This window comes from Dromaius novaehollandiae, chromosome 7, assembly GCF_036370855.1.
Source record: "Dromaius novaehollandiae isolate bDroNov1 chromosome 7, bDroNov1.hap1, whole genome shotgun sequence".
Lineage (NCBI taxonomy): Eukaryota > Metazoa > Chordata > Aves > Casuariiformes > Dromaiidae > Dromaius > Dromaius novaehollandiae.
The window spans coordinates 18729480-18754219 of NC_088104.1; the positions used below are offsets into that span (position 1 = coordinate 18729480).

The following is a 24740-nucleotide window of genomic DNA, read 5'->3' on the forward strand; positions in this document are numbered from 1 at the left end:
AGACCCCACCAAGCTGTGATCCCTTCCTGCAGCCCCAACATTAGCAACCCAAGCATCTGCGCCCAGACTGGGGGAGACATCCCTGCTGTCCCCAGCCACAAACACCAGCTGGATGGAAAGGAGGGGGGAGACTCTACTCAGGCTCTTTGGCTGGTTTTCTTGTTGCACAGGAGAGGATCGGGACTTGGCCCCATGTCCCAGTAGCCAGCACCTCGCGGGCATTTGCAGGAGCCTCCTGAGGCACCACAGGCAGAGGAGAGCTGAGGCTGGGATGGTGAAATGTGTTTTTGGCAACCCACACCTCACTGGGGCTGCAGGGACAGACACCAGCGCCCCTGTGATATGCAGTCACAGCAGCTAGCTGTCGCAGGGGGCTGCCACCCCCCCACCAGCCTCCACAGCAGCGCACATCCAGACATCCATGTCCACACGTGGCCCCGCAGTGCAGGACAACCACTGCTACCCTGCCACGCTGGCAGCGGCTGGGGCATGAGCTGGGCATGCAACTCAATGCCAAGTCATGCAGCGAAAGCCGGGATGGGGACCCAGGAGTCCGGGGGAACTCGTCGACAAGCCCACGCCTCACTCCCCAGAGCAGTGGTGTGGGGGCTCTCGGCATCTCCCAGCGTAGGACGGGGAGGATGCTGCACGTGCAGCCCGCAGCCACGTGTGTCCCTGGGCAGCTGCAGCTGTGGTGGTGACAGCAGGCTGGTCCAGAGCAGGTGCCCACTGCCAGCGCTCCCCAGCCAGCAACCCCGGAGGAGCTAGACTTATTCCCTGAATATGTGGTCATTGGGGGTACTTGGGGGGGCTCTGCCAGCCCCATCTGCCCTCCTGCCCCGTGCACAGTCTGTGTCCCACTGCCCTCCTCGGCGGCCGCCGTGGCCGACCTGGCCCCGACACCAGTGACGGGAACAGAGCCCTCCTGGACCGTCTCCTTGGCACCCGTGAGTCCTGATTACTGGCCCCGAGCGGACCCAAGTCTTTCCTCCCCTGACCACAGAGGGAAAAGTTTCCAAATTAAAAACCTAAAACTGGCAACAAGGTGCCCATGGCAGGAACCTTTTAAACTGGCCATTAAAGTTTATAAGTTAGACGGGCACCAAAAGCGAATGCCAAGCTGCAGGAAAACAGCCGCTCCTCCTCGGGCAGCCTAACCACGGCTCTCCCCAAAGCCGCAGGGCTGACATCACGGCATGACTTCACCCCGGCACCCACCGCCTGGCCAGCCCCAGCCCCATGTTTACCCCTGCCCGTCCCTGCCGCTGTCCCTCGCCGCCCGCTTTCCCTTTGAGGTCGGCAGCCCGGGGCCTGGCGAAGAAAAGGAAAAGAACAGAAAGCAAGAAACCAAACCTCAGCGCCCACAAGGCGGGCTGCAAAACACGGAGCCCCGGCGGTGGCCGCGCTGCGGGACCAGCGGCGGGCTCTGTCCCAGCCCTCCCGCCTCCCTGCACTGCCATCCCCGGTCCCCCGCTTCCTGCCCTAGAGCTGCTCGGCCCCGTGGTGGGAGAGCAGGAAAGTGCTGTGGCGAGCAGCAATGCCATGGGGGGGTGTGCGGTGCAGAGCCCTCGCTGCACCTGCAGCGTGCACATCCTGCCCAGCCTGCCACAGCCAGGCTCTCTGGGGGCCAGCACCAGGCCCCCGGCCCCATTCCCGCTGTTATCCTCCTGTTTTCCTGCAGGCGACCCACTCCACGCCTGCAGCAAGGCAGGCTGAGAGAGGGTATCCGACTCAACCCTGTTTGGGCTGCTGGGATGCCCGGATGCCCTGCAGGTACCCAAGCGGACCTGGCCCCATTTCGAGGGGCCGAGATGCTATCGGGTGGCTGAGATGCACAGCACCATCCTCTTCCCCGTTCGCCAGGGTCCCAGTTGGGGACAGGGCAGCCGGCCCTGGGGCGAAGCACAGCACCACCCAAGAGGAGCTGTCGGCTAGAGGAGCTTCAGGACTAGCAAAAACACTAGCCCCAGTTGCCTTGGTGCAGAGCAACATCAGCACAGCACCGTTCCCTCCCTCCCCCCTCGCCACCGCGAGGGCACTTGGGCGCCAGGCTCTTTGAAGAGCCGTCAGGCTCAGCCACGTCTAGCATGCGTGCACAGAGTGCGGGTTTGCTTTGCACGATGGGGTGGCGGTGCAGACAGTGAGGGAAGAAAGCCAGCAGGCAGCGATGCTGGAAGAGTCCTGCCTGCCTTGGGAGAATCACTGTGGCTGTTTTCAGAGCACGGGAGCAGCCAGAGGGTAACGCTGGGCTCTCCAAGCCCTGTGCAAAGTGACCGCTGCAGTCCTCGAGCTGCACTGGCAGAGGAACGGGCCTGGATGATGCACTCAGCTTGAAGATGTACATTGCCAAAAAACAGGTGAGAGCCGCAAAAGCCACCTGGATTGACAAGGGATGGCGAGGGAAAGGCCAGCGGCTGTTCAGCCACATGACTGCCCTTCGCAAGCCCGAAGTGGAGACTCTGCCCTGCGGGCAAGGCACTGGACAGAACAGGCTGGGAAAGCCACCGTCCCCATCTGCTGTTGCTCAGAGCCGCACGGGGCATGTGTCGCCTGCTGCCACCCCCAGCAGAGGTCTGTGGGTTGCATTTATAGCCCCGGCCGCAGGCCCTGGCCACACAGAGCCCTTGTCCCCTGGACCACACGAGGCTGCCCCTGCGTCTGCTGTGCCGGAGCATCTCGGGGAGCTGGGCCGGCCCCCTCTGCGCCCCGCTGGGTCGGTGCATGCACGCAAGCTGCTCACGCACCTCCCCGCCAGCTTCGATCGATGGGGAAACACAAGGAAAACACACACACACACACACACACACACACACGCACACGCACACACACACACACGGCAGCCTCTGCAAACGACTGCTTGTTAAGTTAAAATTAAACTCTGCACAAATATTGACCTTTGGAGGGGACACAAACTCTGCCGATATATTTACCAGCTTTATAAATGGGCCTGACCACAGTGCCCTATATGCCGAGCTGGTGGAGACGAGGGCTGCGGAGGGACCTGAACGCAGCCCCCCCCTCCGAATGGGGCTCCCCCCAGACAAGGCTGCCATGCCCCCCAGCCGCCCCGGCTCTCCCCAGCCAGGGGCTAGCCAGCTAAGCCCCCCCACACCAGCCCGGGGGAGGGCTGCAGGCGTGAGGATGAGCCAAATCTAGTTCTCCCCCCGACATCATGGGTGCAGGGGCAGCTGCTGGGCAGCAGACCGCCCTGTGGGACCCCTGGGAAGGCTGTTGTCCCACGTGGGTTAGGGAAGGGCACATGGCCCCAAAGCTGCCCCTCATCTTCCACCTTCTCCAGGCCTCTGTATTGACCAAAACATCGGTGCCTGGCAAGGGCCGAGCGGCTGGGAATCGTGCTGGGCCAGTGGCACAGGCTGCCCAGGCCCCCAGCTCCCCAGCACCTGAACAGGCTGCTCTGCCCGAAAGCACTGTCCAGACCAGGGAGCCTGTCCTGCCTCTGGGGAGCCCTTGGCACATCGCGGGGGCTGCTGTGTCTCTCGAAGGAGACCCAGAGTTTGGGGTCCTGGCTGGGACGGGCTCTGGGGCTGCAGAAGCACCAGCATCCTGCAGCCAGGCGGGCCAAAAGTGCCAGCTGACACTTGGCCTTTCCCGGGCCCAGGGGAGCGGATGCATTTGGTTCAGCGGGATGTGCCAGCTGGCAGAGCTGCTCAGCAATGGTGATTGATGCACCAAGTATGTCAGTTCTCAGCAGGAGTGGTCCCCAGCAGCTATGGGCCCACTGAGCACAGAGCAGAGCACAGAGCAGAGCTGACCCCATCCAGCGTGCAGCAGGAAAGTCAGGGCCGCTGCTGGGGCTGTGGGCATGCAGCACAGCGCTCCAGGAGGGCTCCAGCCGGAGACAGGTGTGCAGGTCCGGGCAAGCATCTGCAAGCTGGCACCAAGAGGGGTGAGCCACATGGATGCGGTGGTGCCGGCACACGGCAAATTGCCACATGCACGGGGCATGCTGGGGTGCAAGGGGGAGAAAGCCACAGCAGAAGAAAAACACGGATTCTTTGCAGCACGGCTCATGGGGACAACCTTACGCTGGGAATGCCATCAAGTGAGACTGAAGGGTCAGGAAAAGAGGCCTGGGAACAAATTGGTGAAACAAATATTAACAAACAGCCAGGACTGGACTGCCCACAGGCAGCCCATGAGCTCAAAAGGGACCTAGGTACCAAACTGCTCTAACCCATCACTCAGATCAGTCTCTGACAAGAGGAGAGAAAAGCATCAAGTGTGCCTCCAGTCCTTCAAAAGGGCTCTGAGGGGTTCAAGCACCTCTAAGTCCTTACAGCAGGCAAAGAGAGAAAAACTCATAAGCAGAGCGAAGGGATGCACACAGAAATGATACAAAGAGGAAGACAGAGCAGTGAGAAGTCACGTCTCGCAAAGCCACTGGAAGGAGCCAGCGTGCCCAGGTGAGCGCATGGGGGCAGAGGACTTGCACTGGGAAAATCCGTAGGGCAAGGTCTTTCCCCAAGGACTCATAAAACCACGTGGCTGTCACGGGAGAAGAGGCAAGCTCCCTGGTGTTGCGTGAAGCATAGGAGTCCAGCTGGAGTAAATGGTGGCTTTTGCAGAGGCAAAGGGTTACAAACGCATGCCATGGATGTGCCTCCTAAGGCTTGCGCAAGTCAGCAGAAGCAACACCATTTGTCAGTGATACTAAACTGTTGGGGGTAGTCCAAAAAACTGCTGAACACAAAGAGTTGCTATGAGCGACCAGGCAGGGAAGCAGCCGTGAAGTTCAGTATCGATAAACACAGCGTAAAGGACATGGAGAACAATTGCAGCTGCACATTACGGTGATGGAGAAATCCCTGTTACAGCCTGGGGAATGCACCACCTCGGGGACCAGCAGCAGAGGAAGGGACCCAACGCATCCAGAGGCAGGAGGAGAACAGGACAAGCCCAGTCTGCCCACGGCTGTCACTCCCCAGCAGGAGGAGGGCGATGGGCAGCAGGCACCGGGTCCAGCCAAGCTGGGCGGCAGCGGGCAGTGATGCTCGGTGTGCAAGAGACAGGACAGTGGGCAGATTTGGGACACAGCCCCAAGGAACTGAACATGTAAGATGGAGGATATGCGTAGCTGGAAAAGGGGTGCAAGGAGTGCTTGCACACACCAGATGCAGCTCCTGTGCCAAGAGCGGTGTGTGCACAGACAGGATGGCAGGGGGAAGACTTGCGCCCGTGCCCGGCCGCCCTGTCCCCGGCCCGGGAAGCAGGTACAAGGAGGGAGGAAAGCACTATACATACAGCAGGGGATGCCCAAGTTCCAGCTCTTGGAAATACTGAATAGAGTCTTATTCAGGCTGATGTAAAACACTGTTAAAACACACAAAAATCCTTTGAGTAATGGGCGAGCGGGAAAAAGGCATCTATAATTAACAGTAACTGTTCGAGACGGTCGCTGCCCAGAGACGTGTACTGTGCAAAACCACTTGAAAAGGCCCCGTCTGAAAGGCGAAGCCTGGGGTTTTTCAAGAAGCCCGTCATGTAACAATCCTGGCCCTTCCAAAATAATTCTGCCATATTAAAAAAACCCAAAACCTCAGCTTAATCGCCCTGCAGCGCTGGGACTGGAGAGCTCTGAGAAGAGGGGAAGGGAAGCACAACCGGCTCCAATTAGAGCCTCGTTAGAAAGAAAAGCTGGGGAGCTATTAGAGAGTGGGGCTAGCAGCAAACCGAGCCGAGCCGAGCTGAGCCGAGCCGAGCCGAGCCGAGCCGAGCCGAGCCGAGCCGAGCCAGCTGCTCCTGGCAGGGACCCACTGTGGGAGGGATGTCCCCATGCAGCCCTGACCCTTCTCTGTCCCGCTGGGCTCTCTGGGGACCCCAAAGTGGCAGCGTCCCAGCCTCAGGCACATGGCCTGCGCACCCAGACAAGTGGCACCCCTCGAGGGTTGCTGCAGTTGCACGCCCCCCACAAAATCCTGAGCCCACGCGGACAGGGTTTGGGGATGCTCCTGGTGCCACAGAGGGTGCAGAGAGCTCCTGGGCTGCCGGGGAGATGGGAGAAAGTGGAGCTGGTGCTAGAAGGGTGTTGAGGCTGCAGCTGGAGAGGGAAGTGCGAGAGGGACCCGCGAGCTTTGCTGCCTCCTTCCCACCCTCAGAAGTGCAGAGCCAGGGCCAGAGACTGCCCCAGCCTGTGGGGTGCCTGGATGGGGGCTCCTGTCCACATGGGAGCATCTCTGCTAAGCCCTGGGTCGCAGCTCCAAACACACGACAGTCCCACTGCAAACGCATGCGTCCTCCTGCCTCATGCAGGTGCATGGCCCTCACACCTCAACTCCTTTCCCAGCACCCTCGGTCCCCTGAGTCCTCCCGTCCCCTCTCACGCAGCAAGGGTCTCCCCAGCACCCATGCTACACCCCGGCATGCTCTGTAAGCCAAGGACGGCTTGCTTCCTGGTTACAGCCATACACCGAAACGCCAAAGCACGCTCGGCTTGGAGCAAGTGCCAGGGCATTGCCGCGCAGGGCAGCTTTGGCTGCAGGGTCCACCCCAGGCAGTGCCTGGGCCAGGCTGTTTGCTTCGTCAGCTCAGGCTTTAATTGCGCCTGTCGGGCCCCTGCCAGCCCGGGCAGGGCACCGGGCACCCGCCTGCAGCCTGGCTTTGGGGCCGGGCAGGCGGGCGGGAGGCACACTGCCCAGAGCAGCCTCCCCTTCCCATCCCACAGCCTGGGACCCATCCAACACAAAGTTAATTTCTAACCATGGGTAACCACCAATGCCCAAGCTGGGATGATTTATCCCCTATCTGCCGGGGTCGGATTTATGAGCCACACATCCCCTAGGCTGCGATAAAGGCCATGCCTGTGCTCCTCCGGCCCCCCCTTCCCGTAGCCCCTCCATGCGGACTTGCCGCCCCCCCCCATTCCCTTTGCCAGCCTGCCCCCGGCGCGGAAACCTGACAGCCCGCAGAAGAACAGTAAACAGCACAGAAAATAACACACACTGGAGGCCAAGGAGAGACGCACCGGCCGGGGAAGCCACAAATGGTTCGTGCTTTCAGGACCTGCTCACGAAAACAGAGTGGGATGTAACCTGGGCTCCCACCGGCCTGCGGAAGGGGAGAGGGGAGCTGCTATTAATAGCCGGGCCAGGGCGCTGCTCATGCGTAGAGCTTGGCCGCACGATGCCGCAGCCGCGCCGGGAGCCGGCGAGGAGCAGTCCCGGTGGCATCGGCCGGAGGCAAGGCTGCTGGGAGAGCAGGGTGGGAACAGGCATTTCCCCTGCAAACAGGAATTTGCGTGCGGGCTGGAAAATTCCTCGGCACATCGGCCCAGCGTGGGGCCAGGAGAACCTGAAGTGGGGCAGATGCTGCCACGTTTGCCCCCGCCGTGCACTGCCAAGCAGGGGATGCCTCACAAGCACCTGTCCCCACTCCAGCCACTGTCAGCCCGTACTCTGCACCAGGACACGCTTCGCAGCCCAGCGCCCCATCTCGCAGCAGTGGGAACACCCCAGGTTTGCACCCCATCTGGTCCAGGGGTGCCAACAACCCCCATGGCAAGCCAAAATGCTCAGAGAGCTGAGAACTTCCCTGTGCCTGGATCAACTTTCTGCCCCTCCGCTGGCCCAGTGCCACCTTTCCCAAGCACGAATGCTCCGCACACACCACGGCAGCCAAGGTGCCACCAGAGCCCCATGCACAGTGTCGTGGCCCCTGCCACATATGCTGCAATGCTCCAGCCAGGACGGCATCACCCTTACGCACCCTCACTGAGATTTTGCATCCATGGAGCCAGCACAACGCTCAGGCCGGCAGCCCTCAGGGTGCGAGGAACAGGGCAGATGAGGCTGCGGGCAGCATCGCAGCTCTGGGGGCAGGCCCCTGCCAGCCCCCCGCTGCCCCCAAGAGCTCTGCGGCACTGATAGTGGCAGCCCCAGTGAGGGAGAGAAGAGAGCCTTGTTCTGGGGCCAAGACTAAGGCGATTCAGTGCTCAGCTCCCCTGAGGTTTCTCGGGTGAAACCTGGCTCTGTAATGGCTGTGTCTGTAAAATGTATGGAAATGCCCATAAAACCTGTATCAAATGCTGTATGGATATATATGGATATATGGAGAGAACTATGAAATTAGGAGCAAGCAGGGAATTGGGGCAGGACGGCTCCCCTCCGAGCTGTAAACACACACAAGTGAAAGGCACCGAAGGCAGCGGCTCCCGGAGCCACGCAGACAGGCCGGCACGGCCAGGAGCCAGGGGAAGGGCGCCGTGTCTCTGGCTGGAGCGGGACTCTGCGGCTGCACGGGTCTGGCAGCGATCTGCATGCACCACATTAAGGAAAGCCATCGGGACAGAGGGACAATGCAACACTCAGCCCTCCCTGTGGGGCAGCATGGGGACAGACTCCTGTGAGGGGCTGGGGGGGTCTCTCATGAGACCCTGAAAGTCTCTCTGAGACCCTGGAAGTACCCAACAGCTCAAAGCAGCTGTCAAAATGATCAGCAGGAGGCTGGAGAGGGGAGATGCACGTGGGGAGAATGGGCAGGAGCAGAGCAGTTTCAAAGATTTGGGGGCCAAAACACTATGGGAAAGAGATGTGGGACTCAAGGGGAACATGGGGACAGAGGCCGTGAACAGGGAGCCAGAGGTGAAATGGGGGCACGGGCAGCCAGGCTAGCGTCTGCCCCGCAGGGATACTGCCTCAGCATCTTTGGGGCTGATCAGCATCCACCAAAACCATGCAAGGTGCATAGCCCTTCCCCCGGGAGCTGCAGGGCTGGCAGCAAAGAAGGAGGGATAAACACAGAAGATGCCCGATGCCAGCACAAACTGCAGCATTATGTGACTTGGGCGCATGCATCAGCCAGACCTGAAGAAAAGCCCTGCAATGCCTGGAAATACCAGGGGACCACTTTACACCTTGTCTCAAGTGCCGGCTTTGCACAAGCCAAGGAACGTGCGACCCACGTGCCACACACAGCGGGTGGCTTTGAGGAGCCCCACGGGAGGCAGCCTCAAGGCATGCTGCCTCCTCAGCAGCTTTCTGGGCTGCTCCGCACACAGACACATCGTCTGCCCTCCAGGCCCCGTGCACACAGTAATAACTGCAGCCGTCCCCTGGAGCAAGCCCAACATGCAGTTGGCAAAGCTGGGGCTTATAGCGAGGGAAATGACCCCAGAGATGATACCTCATGCATGGGTAAACCAGAGCATCACATGCTCCACAGTGAGGGGACCACACAAATACCCTGGACAAGCAGCAGCCCACTGCGTTACCAATGCTTGAGAGCCACTGGGAGCCTACGAGTCCTCTGAGGGATCAGAGAACTGAAGAGAGGTGCAGGAGCAGCGGGTAAATAACTGCTGGTCCTGGTTGCAAAAGGGAGACCCGGCGGGCCAGAGCCAACTGCTTTTGAGCTGCACAACGCCAGAGGTCCTGCTCTACAGACCCTGCCACATCCTCACACTGGGTCCCCATGGGAAACTTCCCAGCATGAAGGTTAGCAGGTCTCTTCCAGAGAGCATGAACACTTGGAGAACTGCCAGGACCCAGCACAGCATGGAAGGGCAGCCCTCAGCCCAACAGCAGCCCCAGAGATGGGGCAACCCGTATGCTGCTTCAGAGATGCCCCTTCCCAAAGGGTGAGTTCCAGCACGAGAAGATGGCATGGCATCAATCAGAGCAAACGACTTCTATTTTTACTCCAAGGGCATTTGCAAAATGCAAAGCACATGTGCAACCCCAAACATGCAGAGCTCATAAGATGGGCCCACAACACAAGGAGCTTTTGGGGTCTCTTTATTTGCCTCCTGGTTTTCAGCTCCTCCTCCGCAGGAGTTGGAATGCAGGGACGCAAGGCAAAGGGACATGCTGAGCAGCGAGCAGAGCCTTGCTGTCATCAGCATCCCATTGTAGAAATCTATCACGGACCAGATAAGACCCTCCAACTCTACCCAGCAGATTTGCCTTCCTCTACAATCCCATGACTTCCAGAGCTGAGGTTTTATGAAAACACCAAATATCATCAGATTCTGCTGCCAAATTACAAATAAATGGGCAAACAGAGGGTGTTTGTCTGGAGTAAGCAATAAACCATGAGAGAAGAGTTGAGCCATGGCACTGTGCTGTCACCACTGAAGCTGTTCGTTCCCTGCCCCGTGCCAGGTGGCACCCAGTTGTCTGTGTCCCTCTTCCCTGGCACCAGCAAAGGCCAGGGAGGTGGACTGCTCACATCCAGCCCTCTACTGCTCCTGCTGAAATCTTTCCACTCCTTTTAGCTTTCCTAAAGCAGAGGACAAGCCCAGAACCCCCAAATTGGGGGACTAATCCCATTTGTCTGCCCTGACCACTTCCTATAAGAGCAGTGAGCATAAAGGCACCTGGGCACCATTCGAGCCCTTGTGCAGCAGGGAAAGCCAGGACAGGAATCAGCGTGAGCCTCAGACTTGCACCTGCTCCAAACCTGCAGCCGGCAGGGAGCAGGCAGGGTGCTGGTTGCCCCAGTGTGGGGCAGATGCTGCAGCAATGGGGAAAGCTCCCTGGCCCCACCACCCTGCATCCCTGCTGTGTGGCAGCCGCCACGTGGGGAAGGGCTCTCCCCACTGCGCTGCTAACTGGGGCGATGTGCCTTCTCAAGGCATGATGCTGCTATCTGCCCTGCTGCCCAGGAGCATCCCTGCCCTGGGGGCTGCAGCTGGGGACAAGTAGAAATGCAAAGCCAGAGGTGCAGCGATACAATGCTGGGGCTGCAGAGACGCAAAGCCAGGCTGCAGAGATGCAATGCTGGAGCCGCAGCCTCATGCAGCCGGCAGCTGCGGACCAGCAGCAGGCTGCTAACCGGAGGCAGGGCGCCATCTGCCGCGTCCCTGTCACACACCAATGCGTGGCGTGTCCCCAGATCCACAACCACAGAGACAGCAACGGTACCCAGATGGGCCAGCGCTGGGAACCAGGCCAAGCATGGCTGAGGACAGGGAGCATGCTGCCACTCTGCTCTCGCTCCTCTCCCCAACCCCTTTAAGGTGCGTGATACTGAGGACAGGTCAGGGTTACAGTTAGGGTTAGGGTTAGGAGAGAGAGAAAGCATAGAGCCCCATGTGGAGTGGGGCTGCAAAGGCCATGCCAGAGGAAATGTGGGGCTGCACCAAGGCTGCTGACAGGGCCACTTCTTGTTAGGGCCACCACTGGGGCTGGTGGGCTCTTGTTCTGAGCCCAGCTGACATTAGGGTTAGGGTGAGGGCTAGGGTTACAGTTAGGATAGAGAGAAAGCATAGAGCCCCATGTGGAATGGGGCTGCAAAGGCCATGCCAGAGGAAATGTGGGGCTGCACCAAAACTGCTGCCAGGGCCACTTCTTGTTAGGGCCACCACTGGGGCTGGTGGGCTCTGGTTCGGGGCCCAGCTGACATTAGGGTTAGGGTTAGGCTTAGGGTTAGGGTTAGGGTTAGGAGAGAGAGAAAGCGTAGAGCCCCCTGTGGAGTGGGGCTGCAAAGGCCATGCCAGAGGAAATGTGGGGCTGCACCAAGACTGCTGCCAGCGCAACTCCTTTTTTGTTAGGGCCAGCAATGGTTCTGGTGGGCTCTGGTTCGGGGCCCAGCTGACATTAGGGTTAGGGTTAGGGTTACGGTTAGGCTTAGGGTTAGGGTTAGGAGAGAGAGAAAGTGCAGAGCCCCATGTAGAGCCCCCCATGGGGCTGCAAAGGCCATTCCAGAGGAAATGTGGGGCTGCACCAAGACTGCTGCCAGAGCAACTTCTTGTTAGGGCCACCAGTGCGGCTGGTGGGCTCTGGTTCGGGGCCCAGCAGTTATTAGGGTTAGGGTTAGGGTTAGAGCACAGGACATGTGGAGTGAAATATTTGATGCTTCTGGGGTGCAGGAGCAGTTTACATCACCCTGGCACAGGGACACAGAGCTAGAGTGCTGTCCTCCCAAGGAGTTGCAGGTCTGATTTCTGGGAGAGCCTCAGTCATCTCCCCAGAGCTCTCTGACACCCAGGGCACCCATTTTTCAGCAGTGTGGCAGTGATGAGGTTGCAAATGCCTTCAGCCTGTCTCCTTTGGGTTCCAAGCTCCTAGTGCTTGGAGGGCTGAGAGCGAGTTTGGGGTGCCCCACAAAATAAATTAGTGAAGCACCGTAGTTATGTGGCCATGCAAGGAAGGGGAAAACATCATCACTGGAATCTGTCAGGAAGGGCTGGAGAGAGGGATAGGCATGGAGGGGACCAGACAGGAGCACTACAGGGGATGGATGTACCTGTGACCCTCCCAGCACAGCCTATAACTCTGCTCTGTGTCACCAGGCTCAGACCGTGCCAAGGGCCTCCAGAGGCAGAGGGCAACTTTTGGGGACAGGGGGAGAGCGGGGACACAGGAGCTCCCCCTTCCCAGGTGCTCCCGGTGGGTCTGCCCAGCTCCAAGCTCGACTGGACAGCCATGAAAAGGGAGAGCTGGTGCCCAGGGTAACCCCACATCGCCGTGGCAGGGGCGCCCCGCGGCTCAGCCTGCACCAGCCCCCGAGCCCTTGCTCTCAGCACTGTGTGCTCAGCCCTTGGCAGCGGTGGGTTGGCATCTCCGTGCCGGGGCTCCGGCTCTGCACGGAGCTGCCTTCCCTGGGCACCAAGCTGCCAAGCAGGTGAAAAATACACCGGGGCCACGCAGTCTAGGGAAAAGGCATGAATATAGATGAGGCCTGGGGGGCTCATGAATATTAACGCACATTGCGGCTTTCAGGAACATCAACGCGGCGCAAAGATCTAATATTACTCTTGGCCCCGCAAATGCAGCAATATCCTCATTCAACCCTGGCTGCCTGCTGCCGGGACTGTGCCAGGTGTGCCCCAGCCGGCACGGCCAGGGTCGCGTGCTCCTCCCCCAGCTAAGCCCCTCAGCCCTGCAGCAGCCTGCGTGAGCAGGCCATGAGCCTGCCATCTCTGCAATGCTGAGGTCCCAAAACGCAAAGAGCTGGAGCCGGCAGGTCAGGGAGGCGAATGCTGTGTGACCATGGCACCTGCCCCGCGCCTGGGCGAATGAGGCCGCGGCGCCCTGCGAGCCAGCCCGGTGCTGCCGGATGTGGGAGCAGGGGGGTGCATGGGCCTGGCACAACCCGCTGCTGGGGAAAATTGCACTAACGGGCTCCAGCCCCTCCAGGCAAGGGGCAGCCTAAGCTGGCGAGGTCTGTACAGGCCATAACACTTTAATGAGTGCCTTTGATGGAGTTCACGTGAGCCAGAGAGCAGATCCTGCTGGGGGGCTGAAGCATCCGTCTGGCCGCGCCGTGGGCAGGCACCAGGTGAGGGCAGAGCCGGCAGGACCCCAGGGAGGCAGCGGACGGCAGGGGACGGCAGGCAGGCCGTGACCGCGGCTGGGACAGGCGCCCCCTCCCCTGCCCTGGCTGCAGGCTGTGTCCCAGGCAGGGTGGGAGCTGGGGATTGGTCTCTGCCAGCACCGGCTGTCCTGAGGCTTCCCGAGGATCCCGGCCCAAGGAGCTCCCAGGACAGAGGCTTTTGGGGAACAGCCACCTCAAAGGCCACAGGGGGATTTGGGGACGCTCCCCTCGCTCTGCCCGCAGCCTGTCCCTCGCAGCAGGCACGGCTCCAAGGACCCTCCTCCCTGCAGAGGAGGGCACAGCTGGGCACAGCAGCCCAGAGCCTGCTGCAGGAGGCAGCTGTCGCCTGCACCCAGGCAAGCGCCCCGCATGGGATGCCCCAGCCCTCTGGCACGGCGGACCATCCCCGTATTAAGCACAAGGGTGCACCCCAGGGAAGGTGCCCCGAGCCACCTGCGGCCCCTCCGGCAGCTCCGCAGCCCCAGAGCCAGGCCCAGTCTTGTAGCTGGGGCCGGCCGGAGCCTGGCGGAGGCTGCTGGACCCGCCGGCAGGCTGCCGCGCTCAGCCGGTGCAGCGCGGGGTCACACCCAGGCCCGGGAACCCGGGCCAGGCACAGGAGGAACCTTCTAGTCGCACAATTACTATATTATGTAGCACTAATTAAAAAAAAAAAAAGAAAAAAAGAAGGGCTTGAAGTTTTCTTAGTGCCACATAGTAAAGTATTTATAGAATTCCAGGCGTGAATGGGCTGCTCAGAGGCCACACTCCTCCTCGGCGTCAGGATCTCCAGGAATTATTCTGTGCAGTCACATTGTTGTATTCACCCAGAGATTGAGTTTAATTACAGACACCCGGGTGAACAGGCTGTCAGTGTTCCAGCCCCGGAGCCTCGCCGGGAAAGGGCAACTGAGCTCCCTTTAATGAACGGATTTTAAAAAGACCCAAGGTTGAAATAGCGAGGGGAAGGCTGGGGGGCTGGCAGAGCCAGCTGCTGGGATGGTGGGGACAGGGGAGACACAGGGGGCCGTCAGGGCACCGGCAGAGCCAGGGTGGAGAGCGCAATGTGGAGGCAGGGCCACCAGCCAGGGCTTCGCCGTGCGCCGCGTGCCCAGATGTGCCCACAGCTGCTCTGAGTGCCCGGTGGGGAAAGGACATGGGGCTCGGCGCATCCACCACTCCGGCGGGTGGCAGATCCCTCCACAGACCCGGAGAAGCTTCCTAAAGTAAAAGGGGGGGGGAGGCTCCCAACTTATTACAGAGCAGGGTATAAACAGCACAAATAAATATAGAGCTGCTTTATTACAAGGCTGGCCAGCTCTGGTGGCTGGCTGATTACAGGGCAGGCTGCTGCAGTGCGACACAAGCCTAGACCTCAATAAAGGCCAGATTGGGACTGCCTTTTGCTCATTTACAACTCCGGTGCACTCCCGCCGGGCCGCTAGCTCTAGCACGCTGCTGGCTGCCCCCGCGCCAGATCAGGGCGAAGGGCTGCAGCAGCGGAGGAAAATAAAAGCTTAAACAAATAGTGAGTAAGTGATGAGCAGGGGCAGGCGGGATCGGCAGCCTCGCAGACAAGCACTAAAAATACAGCTTATTTTCCAAAGGAGCCAGCAACTCCCCAAACTGGAGATTAAAAAAAAAAGAGAGCAAGAAAAAAAAATTAAAAGCCCTAAGAATTATAGATCCACCGCGGGGGTGGGGGGAAGACCCAAGAACAAGGAAAGAAAAACACACGGGTGAGTAAGACACAGGCATGACGTACCGAAAGACATGGTGAGGGAAACGCGTGAGCCTCCTGCACACTCACGCATGCACACACACTCCAGGCACGGGATGTCCCCGTGCGTGGCGGAGATGGACACAGCCGGCTCTCCGCGCTCGCTGGGGCTGCGGGCACACACCACGGCACATGCACGCGGCTTTCCAAGTATCGGGGCTGAAAGGGCGCTTTGTCCCGCGCGCGTCGCTGCCTGCCCCCGAGCCGCAGCAGGGGCTCACTCCGCCGCCTCTGTGCTCAGCGCCCGGCACCCCAGCGCTGGCTGCTGGCCCCTGGGTTTCTCCTGGGAGAAACCCAGCAGCCTCCCGCTGGCCCATGCCCGCAGAGGTGAGGCAGGGATGGCGGCGAGCACAGCCGTAGGGCTGAGGGCCGGGTGGCTTCAAAGCAGCTGATATAGCATTGTTCCACCCGCCCCGAGCGAGTGGCCAGGTGGAGGTTGCCTGGGGTCATCCCCGCTGCTCAGCGGGGCCGGTGCAGCGTGGCGCAGGGGCACGGCTCTGTGGCACTGCCGCAGCCCCGTGCGTCCTCCACCAAGGATGCTCGTCCTTCCCAGACCTCCCCATTAGCGTGCATAGATGTCCCCCCCCCCGACATCAGTCCCACCAAAGTCCCCCTGGGGCCATGGCACTGCTGCACCATCGCTGCGGGCTGAGCCAGCCCTGCATGGCGATGCACCACAGGGCACCAGGATGGAGCCAGTTCTGCTACCCACATCCTCACCGGGATACCTGGCCAGCGGGGACGGCCCCTGGGCACTTCGGTGCGGGAAGCGGGCACGCTGGGAAGCTGCAAACCGAGGCAGGACAGGGCGCCCAAACCACCCCCAGGGGATGCCCATGCCCCAGCCACCTGCCGCCGCTGCACTGCTCGTGCCAGGTCGCAATGCCGCAGCCCCAGGCCAGGTATCCCCCGGTGTCCCCAGGGGGTGAGCGGCAAGGGAGTGGGCTGCGCCTCCACGCCCCGGCAGCCCCCCAGCCCGGCCCCGGCGGAAAGCGGATCTCTGCAAGGGGCAGCAAATGCGGAAGCTGTTCGCATCCCGGAGCGCGGTCCACCGGGTGAGCAGGAGGGCAGCCCCTGGGTCGCCGGGTTATCGGATGATAACAAGCCAGCACAGCCCGAGCACGCGACTTCCAGCAATGCAAGGCCGCTTCCTTTGTTTTGGGAAAACAAGAGGCGAACAAGACCTTTTCTGGCACGTTCTTGCCCTGCCTCGAACTGTCCCCCACTTGCACCGGCTCCGAGAGCACCGTCCCGTGCAGGCGGGAGGGAGGCGGGGGGGCGCCCTGGGCCAGCCTTCGCCCTTTTTGCCTTTCCCATTTCCCCAGCGGAGCAGGGATGGAGCCAGCACCTCGTGCGGGGCCCTGGGTGGCCTCCGCCACCCAGCCGTGCCGCGACCTGGCTGCAGCCCCGGCTGCAGCGAGGCTTCTGCCCCTTTTTGCCCTTCGGGCAAAGCCAATCCGCCAGCCCGTCCTTGGTACCCAGGGAGAGTGATGCTAAGCCTGGGGAGGCCACGGCTCCCACACTTTGGGCTGCGGGGATCCTGCAGCAGGAGGGTTCTTGCAGTGCCTCCCGGGCACGCTTCCCCCACGCCCAAATCCCAGGGGAGCCCCTATGCACACGGGGGAGCAGGACGAGGTGCTGCCGGGCTCAGCCGGGCCCCTCAGCCTGCAGATCTGCTCGGTCCCCGCGGCGGTGCCCAGGGCTCCCCAGAGAGCCTCCGAGGGCTGCGGGTTTGAGGGGGCTGTGGGAGACCCCCCCCACCCCTTTCCCCGGCGGAGGAGGAGGAAACATAATAAGAAAAATAAAATTTATAAGCGAGGCAGTAATTACAGCATGGCTACAAAAGGCTGCCTCCTCAGGGCCATCATTATGTGGCTAAATTTAACGCCCCGCACGGCTGCTCCGGGGGGGGAGCCGCGTCCCGGGGCTCTGAGCATCCACACAGACGCCCGCTCCTGCTACCTTCCCTCCGTGCCGGCCAGGGCAGCACAGCTGAATGGCAGCCAAGAAAGCCATAAAGCAGGTCAGAATTTTTTTAATAGTCTATTTACCAAGATGCTGTTTTTACTGCCGAGGTTTCTCTCGTTTTATCTCTGGCTTTTTTTTTTTTCTCCCTTTTTCCCCTGACTCCTGAACAGACTGGGCTGTATTTTCTGTTTTAGGTTCCTCTCTCTCACTTGCTCTAAATACTATTTTCAGAACTCTAATTTTATATGGTATGTCCCTTTTTTTCCTTTTTTTTTTTTTTTTTGGTAAATATTTGCCATGACTAAGCCAGGACACATCCCGTTTAAAAGGCTCCCATCCCACAAAACATCAGTCCTTTAATGACATGAATCTCATTAGCTCTCCCCATGAAAAGAGGTATAGAAAGGGAGCATCACTCGGCCCCTCTGAATTCCTGTATCTGCACAGACATATATTTAGCCGTGTGTACTGTACAGTCACAGAAGGGGACAGTCTGGGCACACGCACACCACCTCATTCAGCCGGAGGGACCAAGAGTGGGGGCCCTGGGGACGGATTCTGCGGTGAGTGGGTTTTGGGATATCCGTCTGTCTGGGATGGGGTTTGGAAAGGCTCTGGGCCCAGCAGAAGCTGAGCTGGTCCCTGGGAGCCCGTGGCTGAGCACAGAGGAGCCTCAGAGCCCCTCCAAGACAGGCTTTGGGCTCCTTTGAAGGTGCTTTTCTAGTCCGTGAGGTCAGTCGTGTGGAGCCCATCAGGGCAGGCTCAGAGGGCTTTCCTTACTGAGGTGAGGGTCTGTCTATATGGCACCTCAAGACACCTATACACCACGGCTAGCAGAGTGCCTGCTTCCCAGGGTGTGAGAGCAACATCCCTTTGGAGCAAGCCGAGCTCCCAAGGAAGGCCAGGCTCTTCCAGCCTTTCTCCCACCAGGGCCAGAGGGCTCCCCAGAGACCACTCTTGTCCTAAATCTGCCCTCACCCACAACACTCTCTCTTGGGAATCCTGTCCACCCCACAGTCCCTTACAGTTCCATGGTCATCCCTTCTTTGGTTTGGTCTTCCCTTCCTGAGCATGGTCATCCCTTTCTCGGCTTGGTCTTCCCTTCCTCATCATGGTCATCCCTTCCATGGTATGGCCATCCTCTTCCTCTTGGTTCAGGCTCTTGGCAGCTGTTTGGTCCTGGAGGGTGAAACCCCAGGAGATGCCACGAGCTTCACCATGGCTGAGATCTCATCCACAGCATCTGAACCCAAAAGCAGCAGGAAAGGTCTATGGAGAAGAATTTGCCTTCCTACTCCAGGGCTCAACATGTGTGCACACAGAGCCACGTCTGCTCAGTCTTCTTCCCCTCCTGCCCAGTCGTAAACCCTGTGCTCCCCCTGGCTCGTGCCCAGAGCCTTCATCTTCCAGCCAGCACTGCAGCACCTGCCCCAGGTCTATGCATCAAGGACATGCCTCACCCCTCTCAGATCCTCCCTCAGGTAAGGTGCTCTTTCCCAGACCCTCTCTGTATTTTTCCTCCCCATTTCTAGTGCTGCAGCTCCACCGCACCCTGCCATGCTGCTGGGGGAGTGTGTCAGTTCGGTCTCCTGCCCCTCCTGGAGAGCTGCCGCCCACGAGCCAGAGTAAAAGCTGTGTGAACGCACTGCTGAGCCTGCAGCGGTCCGCTGAAGCAGGACAAGGCTGTGCTCACTGCATTCACGTGGGCGCACCTCTGCATTTTGGGGAAGATGTTCAGCAAGAGAAATAACCCCGAGAAGGGCTGCAGACGGGCAGCGCCGTGCTGAGAGGGCAGCGCTGCTGCAGACGCTCCCTCCCACACTGACCAAGCAGCACAAGCTTTGCAGCACATAAATAAAGCTGGGGGGATTTCATTTCCCTGTTGTTTTCTTTAAACTGCTTTAAAGATTTCAAGTGGCCTGTCAGTTTAGGCAGCTGAGGAAACCCAGCAGCAAGTGACGGCACCAACCCGAACCACTCCAGATCACGCAGCAGACCCCCGCAACAAAAAGATCAATACATCAGCACGGCTTGCATGCTCGCTCTCTAGTTTGGGATTCTCTCCCTCGCAACAGGCGCACATTTCCAAGCTCTTTACCACAGTCCAGAGAGCTTATTTAAAAGAGAAGGAAAAATGGCAGGGAGAGTCACACCTAAGCACGTGGCTCCCGGAGCTGGGGCTTTCCGGAAACCTGCAGCTGTGCTGAGAGCTGGAGTCGTACCCCAGGCTGGAGCACGTGTGCCGAGAGCGGCTCAGCACGCGCGTGCCCCTCTGGGCCACACTTCCCCCGCCACGCACGGCAGCCAACATTAATTCATTAACAGTCCCATTAACACCCAGCTGTGGTTTCCCCCCAAACTCAGGCAGGGACCTGCTCCCCTGTGACAGCTGCTGACAGGCCAAGTTTCCACATTCAGCCCTTCTGGAACTCTGTATAAAAATAAGTGGTGCTTTTTTAAAAAGGAAAACTGTATTTCCCCTATACGCACTCCCGCACGCGCGCACACACGTGCAGGGCTCACAGCAGGAATTTTCTCAAATTTCCCCCACCCACAAACACATCTCCTTTGGCCAGCGCCCAAACATGGGCATTTTCAGCCCAAAATATCAGCTTTTCAGCATCCAAAACACAAAAAGCTGGTGTTACCACGAGCTGGGCTGAACACGGCGCCTGCCCTCTAGCCGCCAGGGTGCCGGGAGAGCCAGCGGTGCGCCTGCCGTGTCCGGCAGCGCTGCACTGGGCCGGGCCCCTTCCCCGGCAGCGGCACGGGCGCTGTGGTGGGCCCGGAGTGCTCCTGCCCCGCGCACTGAGCTGGCCGCCGGCAACCTGCCCCTCGGCAGCCCAAGGTGGGCAGCCCGCTGCATCCCCCGGCTTGTGCTCACCCCGCAGCCCCAGTGCCTCCCAAGGTGACGCCTTCACAGCCTGGATCTGGTACCCAACACTTATATTCTCCTTCTCATCATCTTCCTTAGACAGCCATGAGCACCACATGCTCCGGCGCTTCCCAAGGAGCTGCCCCCACAGCCCAGCTGAGCATCCCACTCGGGATCTGGTACCCAGGATCTATTTTCTCCTTCTCCCAGTCCGTCACCCTCCTTAGACAGCCATAAGCACCAGAAACTGCTCAAGAAGCAGCTCCCAACTTTGTAGAAGTCCTGGACTGCCCAGTTTCCGGAAAGCCTGAAATCCTGCTCTAACGCATCCGGCTGCACACCAAGCACAAAAGACTCTATTGGGGAACGGGAGCTCAGTCTTTGGCATCGTCACAGAAAGACTGGCAACGGGGGAGCAGAGACCTCCAAAACACAGCCCCGTGTCATGACTGAGCTGGGGGGATCAGAGCAAAGCTCAGGGCTAGCTGGGTATGAGGGCAGCCAGGCAATTTCTGCTCCCTGGAGACGACAGGGGAAAGGGCCATATATTTCCCAAGGTGCTAGGCCTCTAGCAGGACATCCTGCATCCCTTTGATACGGAGGTGTTTGGCTCACCGGGAGCCCTATAACTACTTGTACCTTTAAATAGCAAAGCTCACAACTGCCCTATATGGCTCTGGGTCTATAAGTTGTCTATATATTTGTGTACACACATGCACACAACACACAGAGATTTATTCGTGTTTTCAGAGTGGTTCAGGATACATTCCAAGACGAAATTCCAGCCAGCGCTGGAGCCAAGAACATCAGTCGCCCCGGCATATGCTGCCCCCTCTGCCTGTGCACACACTAAATACGGAAAGGGAGAGGTATAAATAGAGAGCGAAATACATGAATGGCCCTGTTTCCTTACACAGATAGATACTGCACAAAGGTTTGAACGGCGAGGGAGCAGTGGCCTCAGGAATGCTCTGGCAGCAGCGCCAGGGCTGCGCGGACCCGAGGGGCAGGCTGCGCCCCACTGGGATGCAGAGCATCCCCCAGGGTGCTGCCTCCCGCCCAGCTGTGCCCAGCTGTTCTGCACCTTGGTCCCTACCCTCTACATGAGTTGGCGCAAACCGGCAGAGGCTACCTGGGGCTGTGGGAGGTGGCAGGAAGGACAGGGAGGAAGCAGCTCTCAGAAACCCAGGGAACAGCACAGCTCCTCTGCCGTGCTCGTTTTGAGGCAGCCTGGCCGCCCACGCTGGGAGGGATAAGGCACCCCGGTCCAGACCCAATCAGCTGGGGGTGGAGAAGCCACGACATCCCTCGCTGACACAGAGCAGTTCCTTCACAGTCCCATCAAAGTCCACCTTGTTCTCCTCCCCGAAAGGTCCTTTGCTTGGAGGACCTGCTGCCACATCCTGAGCTTCACCTGGTGGGAAGAGACTGCCGAGCCGCTGCAGGGCTCCGTCCCCAAGTTCCGCGGCACGGCAGCATGCAGCCCCACTGGCACCACACGACCTGCCTCGCTATAGCAGAGCTTTGCTGTCCTTCTCTCACATCCCGTTTTTCTCCCCTCTCCTCAAAGGGAAAAAAAGGCCCTGCTGAGCTGATGCTTCCCGGGGTGAGGGAGCCGCTGGCAGGCACGGGGCCCAAAGGACCCCCATCTGGGAGCGGGGCCGGGGGCGGCGAGCGGCAGCTGAGGGATTGCCCCTCACAAGGCACTCCAGTTGCACCACTTTCCGGAGGGGGAAGGGGCTCTACCCCTTCAATGCTCCTGTTTGAGCTCAGGCCTGGCACCAGCTCAAACCACTGCTCGCTGACACGAGATCAATCATCTCTCGAGCGGCTCCTCAGCAGCACCATGCGGCCAGTGCCCATGCACAGCAGGCTGGGGCCTCTCCCGCAAGAGGTCTGGCCCCCTTTTGCCAGCCTGCCTGCAACCCCCTGTCCTCTGCCAGCCTGCATCTGCATTGCATGGCACGGCATTACACAGCATGGCATGGCACAGCCCAGCATGGCACGGCATGGATGAGGAAGACACCAATCCCAGAGGAAGGATCCCTGCCGATGCCAGATGGGCTCCACATCTCAGACCGCATGGCCGCTGCACATCCCAGGACCATGTTGTGCCCCGGAGAGGATGCCCAGGACAGCCCTGGCCTGACCCGTGCAAGCCCAGAGATGATGCTGGGCTAATGCTGGGCTGGCTCCAAGCACACAGCTCTCTCTGCCCAGCCACGTGCTGCCCGACCTCAGCGCGGACCTGAGCCAGGGCTGCAGCTGGGCACAGCCGCAGTTGTGGGGGGCCAGGCAGTGAACCCCCACGTTGCCTCGGCGGCTGCGGGCTAGCACAGCATCCTGCAGTGCTCCGGCACAGCCAGCCCGCTGCCCACCGGGGCTCGGCCCCAGGGGAGGTGCATGGAGATGCAAGGGCCGGAGCAATCACAGCCATCAGGCGGGCAGCCAGCCTGGCCCCGGCACTGCTGCTGCTGGGGGTTTGTTCCTTGCCCACGGTCTGGGCGCTATTTCGGGCAGCCTGCTGCCCTGGGGCGCCCGTGCCAAGTCTGGTTTTAGCAGCATGCAGCTCCACTGACTCACTGCTTGTGTAAGCGGCCTGTGGTTCCCGGCGGCGGCCCAGCAAGCGCGCCCTGGCCAGCGCCCCCCTCACCTGATTATGTCTAAACAAATAAATAAATAAAGCCGCTCTGCTGTGCTTCTCAGTGGCAAACCCATGGGGAGGGCCAGGCCCCCACGCAGCGGTCAGCCCCCAGCGCGTTGCACCCATGCTCATCCCGAAGTGCCCTGCACCGTCCCTGCTGCCGCCCTGGCGCAGGTGCAATGCACTGGCCTCCCTTCCCCGGCTTTGGGCACCGACGGCCGCATGGAGGAGCCTGCCCCTTGCACGCCTCAGGGCTGACGTGCACGCCCATGTTCTTGCACGCGCGCTCACCCTTTCCCTGGGGGGCGCCGCAGCCTCTGCTCCTCTCCAGCAGCTGGGTGGCATGGTGTCCCCACCAGCCAGGCAGCCCATCACCCCACTGCCCATGACCACGGGCAAGTGAGCAGGCTTGCTAACACCCCCGTGCACCACCGCGCAGGCAAGGGGGTGCTCCCCGAGCAGCATCTCGGCTCCCTGAGTCTGCAGCATGGGAGCAGGCCCCCGGGGGCAGGGACGGGCCGCGGTGGTGGATGCTCGCTTGGGAATAAAGCAGGCTTCAGCCAGCTCCTGCCGCTCCCGGTGCTGTGGGGCAACGGGATGCTTCCCACCCAGGCCGGAGCCCACCTCCCTCACCGCAGCCTCCTCCCCTGGCCGTGGCTGCCCACGGGCAGGCGAGCGACGGCGGCGGGGCACCGGCACCCTGGTTTCTCCCTGGGGCCATGCATGCTGCATGCAAGCACCGGCCCCGCGGCCCAGCACTGTGTCCTCACCACAGGCCCCGCGCTGGCCCGGTTGCAGCTGCAAAGACGCAGCTACCTTGCACTAATTAAAAACATTCCTGGTAAGAAGGAGCCAAAGGGCCGCTTCCTCCCCACCGTCGCCCCGCTGCACGGCGCTGGCTGGGGTTTAAGGGCTGCCGTCCCCGCCCTGCGCGACGCGCGGCCCACCGCCGCCTTCAGCCCTCGGGCGAGCGGTGGCAGCTCCTCTCCCGCGCTTATTTTTATTAAAAGGGAGAGGCAGCGTGCGGGGGAGTTGGGCAAAGCACAAGCAGGTGCCAGGCCGGACCCGCATGGCTCGTCCCCCTGCGGCACCCGGGGCCGAGCGGGACCCTTCACCGCGCCGCCAGCCCGGCCCCGTGCCCGGGTGCACGGTCCACCGCCCCGGCACGCGGGTGCCTCGGCCACCTCCGCCTGCTCTGTGCCTCCGTCCCCAGCCCGCCGCGCGGCCCTCACCAGTCAGGGCAGCCCGCTGGGCCCACTTGGCCACTTTCCCAGCCCGGTCGCCTCTGCGGCGGGGAACAATGCCGCGGGCTGTGACCCCCGCGCCCCTGACGTCAGCGGCCACCGCCGCCGGCCACCCCACGAGCACCGGCCCGGGGCTCCCCGCTCGCCCTTGGCCAGGGACGCGCTGGAAGCCGGCTGTTTGTTTATCTTCCTATTCAGCGTTGCTTGTTTTGATGGCACATCCTCCTCGCCGGGCCTGGGTCGACCTGTGAACCCTCCGCGTCCTGTTTGCCAAAGGCCCACCCCGTAAGCCAAGTGCACAGGGCGGCCGGAGGCGCAGCGCAGCCGCCCCGGCGTGCAGCGGCCATGGGAGATAAAAATATTCAGGATGAAACATCCTGGGGCGTGGGGGGCTATATTTGAACTGATGGTATCTGTGAGTTCATCCGAGTGGTTTTGATTGCTCCTCTATTGAGTCCAAGCAGCCAAAACAACCGCGGCTCCAGCAGCTCCAGTGGTGGCCGTAGGGCCAGGGCTCCTCGCAAAGTGGTGCAGCACCACTCTGCCCATTGCTCGCTTCCACCCAGGCTAAACCACCACCTCTGTCTGTCCTGCCACCCCGGGACTGCGCATTGCAGCCTGGGCAGGAGCACGGTGCTTGCGCCTGAGGTGGAGAGTCAGAGCCTTGCTCCCCTTGCAGCACTCTGGCCTTGAAGCAAGGAGTGGAGCTCTGGAGACAGCAAAGTCAGAGCATGGAGGAGCCAGGCAGGTCCTAATGGACCCAGGCCCTTGGCAGGAGCTGGGCTGCTCCAGAAGTCTGCTTCTCTTGCCATGAGGCCAGGGAGGAGGTGTGAACCGGCCAAGCAGGACCAAAGGGACACTCAGCCTGGCCTATTCACTGCAGGGTGGGAGACAGCCCTTGCCCCAGCAAGCGCATGACCACCCCGCCACCTCATGTGTCCCTCCTGCATGCCTGCCTTG

General features: G+C 60.7%; 1 protein-coding gene across 4 annotated transcripts in view; it reads right to left on the reverse strand.

Annotated features, from left to right (window-relative positions):
• NHEJ1 (non-homologous end joining factor 1) overlaps positions 1-24740 on the reverse strand; it is a 54327-nt gene that overhangs the window by 15645 nt on the left and 13942 nt on the right. Inside the window, exon 6 of one of the 4 annotated variants that reach the window (XM_064514803.1) lies at positions 16023-18260. The exons of the other annotated variants lie outside the window; for them this stretch is intronic. Coding sequence (XP_064370873.1) covers positions 18231-18260 — 30 coding nt within the window. The 3' untranslated portion in view covers positions 16023-18230. Of the gene's footprint in view, positions 1-16022; positions 18261-24740 lie in introns of those variants that run through there. 4 annotated transcript variants of the gene reach the window in all.